This window comes from Polistes fuscatus, unplaced genomic scaffold (assembly GCF_010416935.1).
Source record: "Polistes fuscatus isolate 324 unplaced genomic scaffold, CU_Pfus_HIC Scaffold15, whole genome shotgun sequence".
Taxonomy (NCBI): Eukaryota; Metazoa; Arthropoda; class Insecta; order Hymenoptera; family Vespidae; genus Polistes; species Polistes fuscatus.
Window position 1 is genome coordinate 2703330 of NW_025113053.1, and position 16322 is coordinate 2719651.

A 16322-nucleotide genomic window follows, 5' to 3' on the forward strand; every position below is an offset into this window, starting at 1 on the left:
ACGTATAGCTAGCTTCCTTTCGTTCTTTCTTTCTTTCTTTCTTTCTTTCTTTATTTTTTTTTTTTCTTATTTCATTAGCTAAACGTAGTCGAGAGCTGTAAACTTTTTACTCTTTAAAAACAGTCTTTATACAATATTTAAATTATTATATACAGATGTACACACATATATGTATGTATAACTAGCTAAAAGATAAAAACTGTTCATTCGCTATTACATTTAAATCAGCTTATCATGATAATTAGTTATAATTTATAATTACATATTATATTACTTCATTTCCACTTGAGTATAAAACAAATGAAGTTAGTGTAGATTACTTATACCCTGGTTTTATTTACAATAGCTCGATTATTATTAATAATTTACATCAATTTTTAAATCCTAAAACTCTAGTACTGGTTTTATTCAAAGACTGTTGCTAATAATCTATAGCTGTTATAAGAAACTAGATATATTTTTTTAACATTTTCTGTGTTTAAAAGATATTTATATATATTTATTTAATTTGAAAATCATCCCAACGATACAATGTTGGGGGATGGTAAGGATTGTTTATTAAAAAAGAAAAATATATACTGTAATTAACAACTTACGAGTCAACTTCAAATAAAACAAAAATTATTTATAGTGTAAATTAAATATAATAATGATTATATAATAAATGCACCAGAATCTTATCTTCTCTATTTTAAATTTTTGTGCCTGAACTTTTTTTTTCGTCGATAAGATGAAATAATATTTGGAATGTTTTTATATAGAATCATTTTTTCGAAAAGATTTCGTTATTAACTTGTACTCTATTCCAGTATAAAAGAAGGATATTTTGTTTTATTTAATTTCGTTTCAAGAACTATATTAGGAACGGGCAGTACGTGCCAATGTTATATTGTGTTAAAACAAAAAAATATTGCTACGATATATTATGCATATACATACGTAACAACAATTTATGCTAAACTAAGAACAACCTGTATCTGCTTTGATGCTGCAAATATTGAAATATTCGACATTTGTCATGTTGTAATCCTTAGAGTTATCGTTGCAGAGATACTAACAAATTATTGCGTACAAAATTGATATTAAACAGTATAAACGTTAGATATAGAAATATAAAATATATTTTTAAAACTTTAGAGCATCGATAGTTACGCGTACAGTTAGATACTTTATCGGAAAAAGAATAAGTACCAACTTCTATTTAAACCGTAAGCACAAATCTATGATGTTATTGAAAACTCACAAGCTATTTTGTCAGGATAAACATTCCCTAATATGTATATAAAAATAAAATACTTTAATAACAAGTATTTGAACAGTGAGAGAAATTAAATTGTTTTAATAAATAACCGTGCAACAGCCTTTGAACATATAAAAGAGTTTTATGACTGCTTTGCAGCTTCATAATTTACTTATAATCATTCCTTAGTTGTATCTTGTTCATCCTGTACTATTAAAAACTAGCAATTTTTCAAAAGTTTAAAATATAACTTCTCAATTATCGATGTTTATCAATCCCTTTGTTGTTATAATAATATAATAATAATAAAATAATAATAATACTAATACACTACACTAATAATAATAATATTAGGTGTACAAATAAGTTCTCGGTTTAAGAATTAAAACGACTATATTAAATATTTTGAACGAAAACATTTTCTCACTATAATTGTAGGGCTATATAATACCAATCTATTAGACTATATTATCAGATTAAAAGTTTACCATAACCTAAAAATATTCATCGTTAGCACAGTAAACAAAATCAGTTACAATAAGGCGCATATTAGGCACTGTATGCTTTTCACATTCGAGTTGAAAAAAAATATTTCCAAGGCTAAAGATATGATATGTGAAGCATCGAGGAAAAATGTATCCATCAGCACTGTCAAGAATAATTTCCAAAAATTCCAAAGTAGAAAAATTTCGACCACGAATACGACGAGAAAGTAAGGCCATTTAAAAAATTCGCAAATAAGAATTTGGAATAGTTGTTGGACCAAAATTCTTGTCAAACTCAAGAAGAGTTTTCTACTGCATTAGGAATTACCCAACAACATATTTCCATTCTGCTAGAAAAGTAATAGTCATTTTAAAACTTTCGAAGAAATAAAAAAATGCATTGCCGATTTTATCAACTCAAAACACCGCCATTTGCCCGAGAAGTGTATAAAGGCAAAAGGAGATTATTTTCACGATTAACATCTATCTTCATTTTAAGTAAATAAATAATTATTTTCATTTTTAAGAAGACCGATAACTTATTTTTATTTGTACACCTTGTAGTAATAATATTATATCGACTGTTCGGTTTGTTAGTACCTGCTGTTGCTGCTACTACTGCTGCTAAATGCAGTTTATAATTTGAGTACCAATCAATATCTACAGGCCTTTCATGCCGAATCATCTAAACAATATCGTATATGTCGTAATGAATATTGTAACGATAAACGTACTACTACTTAACGAGAAAGAAGGTGGTGATATACTCGAAGCTGCTTTCATTAAATCTTCGCAAACACCTGCAATAAGAAATTAAATGTCACACATACACATAATTTATATATATAATAGATTAAAAAATATAAAATATGTCGTTTCAATAATGACCATGACTTGAGAGTTTGTACGTCCATTCATTAGTTTCATTTCTCTGACAAAAATGTGTTGGTATTGTAAGCCACCATTCTGGCTCTGTCGACATACGAAAATTTTCTTCATATACTGCAGACCGCACTGAATAACAATATGTTGGTTTTTCTAGTTGAATCATAAAATCAGGTCTTGTTCGTGATACTATAGTATACCATATTCCTTTTTCTTCCCAACTACCGTGACACAAATATTCTAAAAAAATAAAATATACATACATATTTATATATCCAAATTTTAAGATAAAAGATACAATTTTTGGTTTGTTTGTTATTAAACTCACCTGATACGTCACTTTCACAAGTATTTCCAAATACCATTTTATTTTGATCGGAAGAACTACATCCTATTTGAACATCCGTACTTCGACACCCCTTGCCCTGCCACGTCCTTTTTGCCGTTTTCGAAGATTTCTCACTACGACTCAGTCGTCTTGGAACATTCAAGTATACTTTTAAAGGGGCAAAATCCTTGATATAGTACCGACCAGGGTGTGTACACTTTTTTTCAGGTAGAAAAGAAGCTAAGGAAGACCAGACAGGATATGGTATTTTAAATCAAGATTATTTTTAAACCTTCTTTTTTTCTTTCATATATATATATATACTTACTTATTAAAGTCGTATAAGGCATATTCGAAGGATCCCACAGGGAGCAAACTTCGTCCGGCATAATTGCTTTTTGAGCTAAAATCAAATTGAACAATCGTATATTATAAGAAATAATGACGTAATAATTACATAGTGGTTTAAAGTATACTAACCAGATTGTTGTATTTCAATAATATGTCCATCCCTTTTATGGAATATCATGCAGACATAACCGATGTCACTAAAAATCAATAACGTTACACGTCAAATTTTATGAGCGTCAAGATTATAGAGAAGAAATCTTGACTATCTACTTACCATCCGCTGGTCACATGAGCGATCACTTTAACTTTGTGACCCTGCATGTTATCATTTGGATGCATCTTTTCTAAACTATGACAGACAATTTTTTCCTCGTGGTATGCTTCCTGATCGGTTTTTTTCAATTTTACTTTGAGCGTTGCATTCTTGTTTGTAAAGTGATAACTTTTGGTGCCATCCAATGAATACCAACCGTGATGTTGCGTGACCCACGATGGATACTTGCACCTGCTGTGTTCTCTGTCAACTGTTGGACAAATTGCGAATATTTATATTAAATATTTGTTAATAATTAGGAAGTATCTTTTTTTCTTTTTTCTTTATCTGTTATAATATGTTAAAGACCTTTTGTAAGTTTTATAGTGAGTGACGCTTCTGATACAGTTGTCAAACCATTGCAAGTAGGTTCTCCGGAATGAGCAAGCATGTACATTACTTTTCCCTGATGATGTTTCTCTTCGTACAAAAAGCACCTATGAGTTGGTTGGGGGAGGAAAGAAGAAAAAGTATATTAATTACACTGATTTGTACAATATAATCGGATTGGCCAATAATTCCATACGATTTTTGCCGTTCATTTATTTTATTTATAAAATCGCATTGAATTTATTTATTCGCCAATCTTAATTGGTTAATTCGCACAATGATTCGTATTTTAATTAATAAGAGAAAATAATTGTGACCGATAAAATAATAATAAGAGATTATACCTAAATATTACTTCGGTAGAAACGGCATTTCTTCCCTTTAGCGTACCCACTAAATATTTATTCCGTCCACCGTCGTTCCACACGGCTAAGCACTGCAACTCCTCCGCTGTAAATTATTATAAATTATCGTATAATTCAAAGGTAAAAGGTAAAAAGAAAGAAAAAAAAGAAAAGTATCCCCATTATTAATCGTACAATATTTTTTTGATGAGAAATATAACGAATAAATAAAGAAATATTGAAGCGATTAAATCGTATTACCGGTTCAAATACGAGTTCATTATTATTGTCATCATTTATATATATATATTATACAAAAAAAATAAATAGACATTTTCAAATGAAATTAATTTGAATAATTTGAAATTACATATACAAGGAGGATTAAGAGGATGTATTGGAAGAATGGGGGTGGGGTTTAAGAATATAAAAAAACTTACTGTTACTTTCAGTTCCATCGATGTCGGGACAGGCCTGATATTTAAGAAGAAGTTTACTCTCGTCCGTGCATCGTTCGGCCAAACTTATAGGTAAAACGCATTCACCGTGTCCTCGATTATACGAAAACGTGAATGGAGGGCCGTTGAATGGGCAGGGTATGGGTTTAGAATTTATCCGAAACATAGAGTATAAAATATCGTCCGAGGTTATCATCGAGCACATGGCTTCCAGTTCCATTATATCCGAATTGCAAAATCCTAAAATGATCAATGAAAAATACTTCTTTTATATCTTTTTATTATTTTCAATTTTTAATAATTTAAAAAAGATAGAAAAGGAAGGAAGGAAGGAAACGTAGGTAAAATTATCTACGAACAATAAATATGTGTACAATAATACCGCATAATTTGAGTTGAGTGTGTTCGATGAAGCAGAGTCTCGGGCCCCAAAAGGAAAGTAAAATAAAATAAAAGAATAAAAAAAAAAAGAAAAAGAAAAAGAAGAAGAAGAAAATATTCAATAACACTCCCCAAATCTTGATATACAAGCCGTACAATGAATAGCAAATCATTTAATACACCACGCTCTCACAGTGAATTAAACTTTAGCGTAATTCACCATACGGCATCAGACCTTTCATCTACTATTGGCAACGGCAAATGCCAAGGATGTGGTCCAACACAATGGACGTCAGGTTTAGTTACGCCATGCTCATCAACCTCGGAATTGTGGAGTATACACGCGTGTGCGTATAAGTATGTTTGCGTGCGCACGTGCATTTGTATGTGTATGTGTGTATATGTTAGAGCGAATATAACGTATATACATGTGTGTTTTTGAGTATGTTTGTTGGAAAAAGGGGAAGAAGAAAAGAGAAGGAGAGATTTTATGTGCGCATGTGTAGAATAAAAAGAGAGAGAGAGAGTTATAGGGAAAAGAAAGACAGACTACTGTGCACTGTTTCGTTTCCCCGTGAGCTTGTAGTTCTCTCTCGCTTATGGTTGTTGCTTCCCAAAAACTATTGTCCTAATGCAGATACCAACTCGTGGGAAAAATGTTGATCTTTGCATGAGGTGAATATAACAATAACCAATTTGTAGTAAAACACTTTGCGAAAAATAAAGAATCAGAATTGGCAAGATAATGATTGATAAATAATTTTTAAATATCTTTTTTCAACAAATAATTTTTAATTATTAAATATTACTATACTATAATAATGAAGGTAATAGAAACTATAAGAAAAAAAGATTGTTACTGTAATAACAGCTCGATTTACACACACACACATACACAATAAATTATATTTATAATATTTATTATAATATAAAATATAATTATTTGAAAAAAGAAATAAAAAAATAAACATAAGAATATTATACACACTCACATACTGCTTCGTATATTATATTATTTTATACGAATGCCGTTACATTATTACAGAAACCATCTTGTTTTACATAAATCGATAAAAAAAATGTTGACCAGGGGATGAAAAAATATATTATCGACTTACCTTCGCGAAATTGAATGACGTTTTCGTGCCTGGCAGTAATGATCATACAATGGTAACATTTTTCACCGCTGAAACGGAAGTTAGTTAATATAAATAATTAAATTAGCTAGCTGTCGTGTTAACACTTTCGCGACCAACCGTTCTAAGACGCCATTTTTATTTGATCACCGCGTATAATTTTGAGATATATCTAACTGATTATGAATATATTGCAAATTTCTATTATGTAAATGTACGTAAAGAATGTGTTAATATTTAAAATATTTCTTTATCATATTGTGCTTATAATCAATAAGGTTTAATTAATAAATTTCAAATTGTCAATGCAAAATTTTAACACTAAACACACTATTATACATTTAATAACATAAAATTCAAAATCTGTGTTTGTAATTTTACGATATATATCAATAATAAATAAAAAAAAAAATGATCTAATTATTTTAAAAAGTAAAATGCATTAAAAGAGAAAATAAAAAGAAAAGAAATGACGCTGAATTTAGAATTTTAATCCAAAATAACGAAATAAAACTTATTAATTTGATCAATCGTAGTAAATTTAGCGTTGAAATTATTCATTACAATCGCGAAAGTGTTCATTTTATCAATCGAATTGGAGTTATCGTTAAATAATAACGATAAATTGAATTTATATCGATAAATGTACGCCCCCTCCACTCAAAAACAAAACAAAAAAAAATGAAAAGATATTATTCCGTACTCACAACGTTATAAATTTGTCTTTTCTTCTTTCCACACATTTTCTTTCACCTAGCATCGTTGTATTTATGATAATGGGTACCGGTATTCCGTATTGATACCATTCTCCCGCCCAACTTGCTGGAAATTCACAAGAACCTGAAAAAGAAAGAAAGGTAATGATATAAATATATACACACATACATATAAAGAGACAAAATTAAACGTACATCCGTTAAAATCGTTTTTTTTTTCGTTAACAACTATCGCACATATATCCCACCCCCATACACGTACACACATCCCCATATATACATACGAGTCGTTCCAAAATCACTGCGTTTAAGTTTCATGTTAAATTAATTTCTGATTTTTGTAAATTTTAATCAAAATAAACAATACTCTATTTAATTTATATTTAAATGATTAACTCGCGTTGTGTGTTCATTTTTTCTCTTCTTCTTTTCTTTTTTTTTGTTCGGCTATTAAAAAAGACAAAAGTTCTATTAAGACAATTCTTAAGTTCTAAAAGACAATTAAATTTAGTCCTAATTTTGTTTTTCAACGTTTGCATTTGCACATTCTGTACGTATCTTGATTTGTTGCAGAACTTATCCTTGAAAATAGAAAAAAAAAGACATTGCATACTTTTTCTGAGCAAATTTAAGAAAGCACAAATTTTCCAAAACAATTAATTCATTAACAATTCATTAACAATTCATTAAACAATTAATTAATTAAAATAATTAATAAACAAAACATGGAAATTATTAATATTTGTTTTTTGATTTAACCAACATTGATTATCGAACGATTCATATATACCAACCCTATTTAAGGTTTTAATGTACTATTATTGAATCGTTTCAGGAACGCGTTTATAGTCGTTGGTAAGAAGAGAATTGCGATAAATGAGAAGACCGATCGATATTTCATTAATCCCCCTATGGTTAATACGTCGAGTAGAAATTATTGCACGATCATTAAGTTTTCAAAGAAAGAGTGAAAGAGTGAAAGAGAGACAGAGAGAAAGGGAACGCATGCGCGTAGTATTAACTGTTACTACATTCATAATTCTCCTAGTATCTACGTCGACGCGTATTACATTTAATTGCTCCAACAATCCTATGATTTAACTCTACCAGGAACAGCCAATTAACATCTCTCAATGATGGTCCAGTAAGATAAAAGCTCTCGTGTTAGTCAAAAGGTGAAATACGCGTGTCCCCTTCATTTTCACTTGTAATCATTAATTATCGATACTTAAATATAAAAAACAAAAAAAAAAACAATAAAAAGAGACATTAATTTACTCGACGAAGAAGATTTTTCTTTTTTTTTTTACTCCGATATTGTCGGCAAACATTCTCGTTTTATTTGGGTAATAATTTGTGGACGTTTCTTTTTAATTTTTAATTTTTAAGATTTATTTAAAGAAAATCAATAATGAAATGAACACACATCATGGATATTTGTTTTCGATTGTTTAAATTATCAAAGATATTTATCGAGAAGGATTAACGTAAGTGTTTCATTTTGTAACTTTTACTTAACAGGTTAATTTGATTAACTTTCGATAGAATTTATTTGAATTGGAAATAAAATGATTGGAAGAGGGGAGTATAAATAATATATATATATATATTTTTAAATAATTTATTGAATCGTTATAAGAACAATGATCGAGGGACGTAATTTTATTTTTCATATTAGTAAAAAAGAAAAAAATTATTTATTTCACACTAATAGAAAAAAAAAAATGTTCAATTATATCGCAATTACATTTTCCATGCATTCCTATATTTGTATAAAAAAAAAAAAAACACGAATAATTACTTCCAGTTTGATTTAAACAAACATTCCACTTCGAGAATAAAATAAGAAGAAGAAATACACGACACCCGCATTAACGTAAAATCCATTATAAAAATACAGTATATAGTATTCGTCAAAAAAAAAAAAAAAACAAAAAAAGAAGATTCCTGGTAGATAATAAGTTGAGAAGTGAAGGGGTAGGAACAATTGTAATGCATGTAAGATAAGTACCCTCCCTTGATATTCTCGTATGTTACACGCGATGGACAAAGAAAACTAACAATAACCGAAGGATGAGTAGGAGGAGGAGGAAAAGGAGGAGGAGGAAAATACGCCATGTGGGTACCTACTTGCAAGTTGCGTTATAAAAGAAAAGGGAAAAAAAAGACTAGGAAAAGAGAGTCGAAGGAAAGAAAAAAATAAAAAAGAAAAGGAACAAAAGGAAGTAGTAAAGGCGTCGTCGTAGCAATGACAGAAACTGTAAGAGAGAAAGAGAGAGAGAGAAAGAGAGAGAAAGAAAGAGAGAGAGAGATAGAAAATTTCGAGAGAAAAATCCGTAGGTAAACCGGAATACTCGACGGGGCACAAACGAGTACAATGTCCATGGAAGTATACACCACTACTACTGAGGAAGAAGTAATAGGAAGAAGAGGAACAGAAAAAAAAGGAAGGAAAGAAAGAAAGAAAAAAGAAAAGGAAAAAGGACACGAGAATAATGGAAGAAAAGGAAAAGGAATGGTTGGAAACAAAATGGTCTGCCCGTTTCTTTTTCTCTCTCTCTCTCTCTCTGTTGCAAACACCATGCAATCGGAAGTAAATAGTAAAAAAGGGATGGATACTAAATCATCCTCAGACTGGCTATACTACTTTTGATTTGAAGAATTGACCAAAGTATTTATTCCCTTTGACGTTTCCGATCACCCGCTGATCACGGATATGACACGGGTGACCACAATTTATGAACTTTCTTTTTCTTTTTCTCTTTTTCTTCGAATTAACTGTAGAGTTATTTGAATATCTGTCACAAAATGTGGGTTTCGAATGTGATTCATTTGAAGAATTGATCGGTTCTTTTTATTTCTTTTTTTTCTTTCTATACCCTGTGCTCAAAAATTGACCATAATGTGCGTGGGGTTACGGTGATTGGGAATTGATTTATTGTTTCGTTTAAGAATTCGTTGATAAAATTACTCTTCAAAATTCCTGACACACAAAAGTGTGATCATTTTCTGGATGATTTGGAATTGTGAAAGAACACATTCTATAATTTTATAGACAATTTAACGAGAAAATTTATTGAGATATTTTTAATCTTTGTTTTTTAAATTACTATACTGTGTAATATAATGACAGGGTCATCTAAAACTTTTTCTTTTTTAAACAATCGTGTCGAAATGAATATAATTGACACTAAGATCATACAAGAAACATTTTTGGTATGTAAATAGAAAATAACAATAATTTGAATGATAATAATATCGAATAATAGACAAAATGTATTTTACAATGAACATTAAATCATATAAGAGACATTTTTGTTATGTAACTATTTAGAATATATAGAAAATAACAATAATTTTAATAATAATTATATTATAGACATAAATAATTATACATAAAATTACACATTACAAAAATTATACATCAAATAATTATATTAATAGACAAAATGTATTTTACAATGAACATTAAAATACAAATATATATATTTTCCATTTGTAAACATATAATCAACTGTTAGAAATCCGAGAAATCTAAGATCGAATTAACGAATCCTAAATTTGAAAACCCATTTTTATTTGATCGCGCAGAGCATTCAACGTTAAACCGAGGAAACGAAAAAATCAATCAATGGTTATAATTAATCAGGACGAAAATATTACGATAATCGATAAGTTTGCCGAATGAAAAAAGATTATTTGATTTTGAAATAAAAAAGGGATCGTTCAACGGTTACTACAACGACCCCTAAGATTTTCTTGGCTGACTTGCGAGAATTCACTCAGTGAAAAGTCGTCGGTACAGACGAAATGGGGTTAGGAAGGGGTTAGGAAGGTGGTTAGGGGGAGGGGGTTAGGAAGGGGGTCGGGGAAAAGTGAACTAGACGGAAAGAAAGAGAAAGAAAAAAAGAAAGAAAAAGAAGAAGGGAAAGGGAAAGAGACAGAGAATGAGAATGAGAATGAGAATAGTGTGTTGCTTGGTAGTTTTCACGTCGCTTCGTCTCATCCGCGCACACGGGGTGCACTATTTTTAGCCGTGCCCGTAATTAATGCCCCGGTGTGGCACTGGCTTATTTCCTCGCTGTCATCTAATATTTTCAGAGATTAACTCTGTTTGCCGGTGCGCCGCTCGTTGGCTGAATTAACCGGCTGATTTATTTGTTTTTCATCTTGCGCTAGACTCTCCTACTCTCCTACTCTCCTACTCTCCCCTCTCCACCCCCTTCTCGAATTCACCCTTCGATCCCTCCCCTAACACTTCCTCTAGTACCACTCTCTCTCTCTCTCTCTCTCTTTCTTTTTTTCCCTTGGCCAATCAAACCCAAATCACGAGCATATTATTTTTTTCATCTTACTTTTTTATAAACGCCCAACACCGATCGGTTTCTTCTTAATTTCGTGTTTTCTTTTTTCTCCTTGTTTTTTAACTCGCTAATCTTAAACCGGCATAATTTATTATTGTTATACGGTTTTATATAGTTCGTTCTGAAAATATCTGCCGTATATTTTTTTCAGTACAGTATTTATATTTTATTTGATTTTTCTAACGATTTTTAGCGAAGTATAAAGTTGAATAATGAATGCGATATTAAATAAATTGGTATGTGATTTTTTTGGAAGGATCTACAAGGTTTGAGACTGCTAATAAGGAAGGAAGATTAACAAATGGAAAACTTAGAGTTGTAATTCGAGTTGTTCTTGATATGAAAAAAAAAAAAAAAAAAAAAAAAAAAGAAAAATCAAAGATTATCTTGTTTGTTCCAATTACACTAAAAAGCGTAGAACATATCATTGTGACACTTGCGACAGTAAACCATGGCTAATATTAACGATTGTTTCCTTTATTGTCACAAAGCAAAGAGGAATATAAACAATGAATTATATTTTGTAGAAATGAAAAATAATTATACAAATAGTTTAGTATTTAAAGAAAATCGCAACGAAAAATAAATTATTTTAAAACTAACATCCGCGTGGAATGAATTACACGTATAAAAATAACGAAATAAAACATAAATAAGAATTTCTTTTTCGTACTACTCGTATTTCGTGTAAGAAAAATTATCTCATAAAATGTATAGCATGCAGCAGCATCTTGTTTCATCGTTTCGAAATTGAAGAAAGTTTGTTTGAAGTTGGTTAAATATTACTACGTAATTATTTTTTTGAAGAAAAAGCAAAGCCTCGGATTTTCGTTAAATAAATAAATATTGAAATAAATAATTGAAACGATTGATAATAATCATCGTGTCTCGCGAATAGGATAACGAATGAAATTGTGATTTTTCGTCGAATAATCGAACGATCGTCACGATGAGAGTTTTTTTTTTCTTTTTATTTTTTGTAAAACGAATACAACAAATACGATAACAATCGCAAAAGTTTAAAACTAGAATGACAGAAGGATACGTCGAGGTAATTCTCCTGTGCTTTTCGTCTTTGCCGTTATCGTCGTGTTTTATTTTTTTATTTTTTTCAGTTTTAAAAAAATCGAGTTTTTGAAGAGAAATCAAGGGAATTTCACGCTTGTTTTAATATTTAGGAAGCTTTTAATCGTACTTAAACGTCAACCAAGCGTATAGGTACTTTTCTGACTCTATTCTAAATATAATATGGACGTTTCGAGTGACGTCGCGTTTAACGAAACACACCCTCCAAAATAAGCGACTAAATAATGGAACAACGTGATTGACTTTTACGCTGAAAAAGGAATTTATTTTTTAGCCACACCGAAAAATATAAAAATACAGACGACGCATTAATGCACATAGAATACATATATATATAAATATAATAAAAATATAAATTAATTTCTAGAATTTCGATAAATTAACGCGCGTATTTAAGAAATTTATTTTTTTATTTATCAATTAATTAAATTTATTTTTAAATCATCGCAATTCAAAAAGTTTCAATAGTTTTGTTTTAAAAGAATAAAAGACAAATGATTTATACGTGTTTCTTATTTCATGATACACTCGTAAACGAATTTTCCAGGCAACTCGATGCATTGACCATAAAACAAAAAAATATCAAATAGTAATAATAATAATAATAATAAAATTAATTAACGATGCAATGATATACGATGACTTTATTTAATAATTTGAAATATTAACTTTCCGTTTATATTTCAAATAATTATATGCATATCTGAATAATGTATTCACGTTGTTTAAGATTTGTGAGATACAATCAAATGATATTCGAAAATATTACAAAATACGAATGTTATTCGTTCATTTCTATAATAAAGAATTGTTTGACGATAAAAAAGAAAGAAAAAAAATACGACAGATCCTTTTTATCTTAAAAAGGCCGTGCACGTTCGAGATTTGTTCGTTGACAGATCCCGTACGTCGTCCTATCGCGACGAAGATGAAGAGCATACACGAATAAATTCGTCGTATCTATAGTCTTACGATGAATATAAATCTCATAGGAGGAGGTGGGAGGAGGGAGGAGGAACCCTCCAAATACTTTTCTCTATTTCCAAGGTGACGTCCAAATATCGGGTCGATTTTACGTACTGTCATCGAACGTGTTATTGCATTCATAAATATTTCATTAACATAATTAAACATTGTTTTCTCGAGTTTAATCGATAGTACAAAGTTAAACACAGCCAGTTTTAATTTGTAAAAGCCAATAATTAAGAATGAATTTCGAAACAATATTTAATATGAAATTAACTTGATTTGAAACAATTTAACATCAAATTAATATTCGTGAAGCACGACGTTGAATTTATAATTTACTCGATAGTCAAATTAAACACCATGTTTGATCAGTAATTAAGATTGAACTTTAAACATTATTAAATGTTTAATCAGATACAAGAGAAGAATTGATACGCACGTTAACTCACTAGCTAGTAACGATAAGTACAATCAATATATCCCTAGAAGGTTCAAAAGAATCCACTCTCAGGAGACCTAGTAAAAAATTCAACCTAACTGAAATAAATGACAATAGTGACGCTATCTCATTGAAGAAACTATCCACGTGCTATCTTTTTTCACTTATATAACAATTTACCAAATGTTTAGTGATAAATTGTAAAGATGTATGGAGTTACTAGAAAAAAAAAGAAAAAAAAAGAAAATGTTTAATAATATCAAATTAAAAATGATAACATAATAATCGAATGAATTATATTTGTCTGTAAATTATGCGATTCAAATATTTTATCTCATTTAAATAATATATAAGATTAAATATTTATATATGAAATTAAATGAATCACATTTTGATCGTATTAATTATAATATACAATAACTGTAATATAAAATTTGTTTAATATTGATTAATATAAAATAATAACGGTACCAAATATATTTGTCAAAGTTCTTATTGATTTCTTATTGTTAGTATAATCGATATGCGATGGTATCCCAAGTTTCTTTATATTTACATAAAATCCAATCTCTTCGCAAACATTGAACCATACCTAATTCAAGGGGATGTTTCTTTGGAATACCGAAAATGCGTCATCGGTATTCACAATCGGAATGCCGAAGGGCACTTTCTAAAACTTTCTAAAACCATAAAAGAACGTGCTAAACCCTAAGTTTATACCTAAGGACCACACATCCGAAAATAGAACCCCAAAAAGCACCACCACTTGTGCTACGAATTCCAAAATTCTTCTCATCCTTTTCACCTTTTTGTAATATTATATAAGAAAACTACTATTTTACTCAATCGAAATCATTGTTGTATTTTCTCGACCTCCTACTGGCCGTGTAATTCCTTAACAAAACTAAGAATTTATTAGAAATATCCTTTATATTTTTGTCGAATATACTTTTAATGTCAACTTCAAACACTTTCGAATGAATAATTAAAATGATAAGTATAATCTTTTGGATAAATAATTTCAAATAAATAAATTGAATCTCTGTTGAAATTAAACGATAGAATAATATTCATGAAAATGATGATCGTTTTCGTTTAAATCAAAAATAAATGATCAATTATCGTTAAAACATTATATATATCTTCGACGAATAAATATTACTTTCAAAGTAAAAGAGAATTTCTAATGTTTTGTGCGAAAGGACGAAACGTATTTAAATAAATGATATTATTATCATTAAAGGGAAAACGAAATGAGGAAATGTTGATTGTTAGTTTTCGTCCAAAGCGTTGTTTATTAAAACTACGAGTTGATTCGGCAAGAAAGTGGTCTCCTCCGTTGAACAACAACGAGCCGCCATTTTCAAAAGCTTCGTTTGTGACGTCAACGTCGTCGTCGTCGTCGTCGTCGAGCAAATCGTTCTTTAATTATGCTAGACTTGATTTATCGAAAGCACTTTAAATTAATTTCGATACTCCTTCCTTCCTTCCTTCCTACTATCCTATAGTTGGACGGGAAATTAATTTTTCTTCTTCGAAAGAAAACTCGAGGTTGTCGGGAGCAGTAATTCCGACAACATGGCGACGACTAACGTGTCGTGTCGTCTTTTAAACGTCCATGAGAAATGTACAAAAGTTACAACTTCACAGACGATTGAAAAACGTTACTTTAAACGAAGAACAACGATGGTATTTCACTTTCTTCATCACCACCACCACCCACCCACTCACCCCCACTCTCGTTACGAGCAACGAGAAAGAAAAAACAAAACAATTGTTTACTTTCAAACATTAATCTATATATATAAAAACTAATTACCAATCCTGCGATCCATTTGTTATCCCTATCCCATAATTTTCCATAAAAAGAAAAGAAAAGAAAATAAAAGAAAAAGAAAAGAAATGTAAAAAGAAATGTAAAAAGAACAACAAATGTTCATCCTCCGGGTCAGCTTATTTTTCTCAACGAGACTTCCTCCTCCTCCTCCTCCTCCACCATTCCTTAAACTCCTATACGAAGAGAAGAAAAAAAGAAGAGAAAAGTAAAGAATAAGGGAAAATTTCGGTTTGCCAATTGTGCCAATAAAAAAGAATTATTTTCCCCTTCTTTGAGGGAAAGAAAACGACAGAGGTAATGGCGTAATTTAAGGCGGTGTTTGACTAAACTTCGTCCTAAAATATTCACGAGAGGATCCCGCACTTGGTGCTAAGAAAAAAAAAGAAAAAAAAAAAAAAGAAAGAAAAAGAGACGGAGACAGAGAAGGAAATCAACCGAAAGTAAAAAAAAGAAAGAAAGATATAGACACACATATACAAAGAAAGAGAGAGAGAGAGAGAAAGAAGGGAAGGGAACATCGATGCGTTTACACTTCCTTCGAGTTCTTTCTATTAGGGAAACTCCCCCTAATGAAAGTGCTTCGTGCGAAGAAAGAGAGAGAGAGAGAGAGACACCGGTTCAACTTATACCGAAGCTAAGGGATTTTCATTACTAGAAAAA

General features: G+C 30.1%; 1 protein-coding gene across 1 annotated transcript in view; it reads right to left on the reverse strand.

The window, feature by feature from the left end:
• Positions 1-750: 750 nt before the first annotated feature.
• Positions 751-16322, reverse strand: part of LOC122514637 — a 60085-nt gene continuing 44513 nt past the window's right edge. The window contains exons 3-13 of the mRNA XM_043631574.1: positions 6959-7091; positions 6234-6301; positions 4717-4974; positions 4277-4382; positions 3912-4039; positions 3564-3813; positions 3419-3486; positions 3267-3341; positions 2939-3178; positions 2614-2850; positions 751-2525 (exon numbers count right to left, since the gene is read on the reverse strand). Of these exons, the coding sequence (XP_043487509.1) occupies positions 2407-2525; positions 2614-2850; positions 2939-3178; positions 3267-3341; positions 3419-3486; positions 3564-3813; positions 3912-4039; positions 4277-4382; positions 4717-4974; positions 6234-6301; positions 6959-7091 (1682 nt within the window). The 3' untranslated portion in view covers positions 751-2406. The remainder of the gene's footprint in view (positions 2526-2613; positions 2851-2938; positions 3179-3266; positions 3342-3418; positions 3487-3563; positions 3814-3911; positions 4040-4276; positions 4383-4716; positions 4975-6233; positions 6302-6958; positions 7092-16322) is intronic.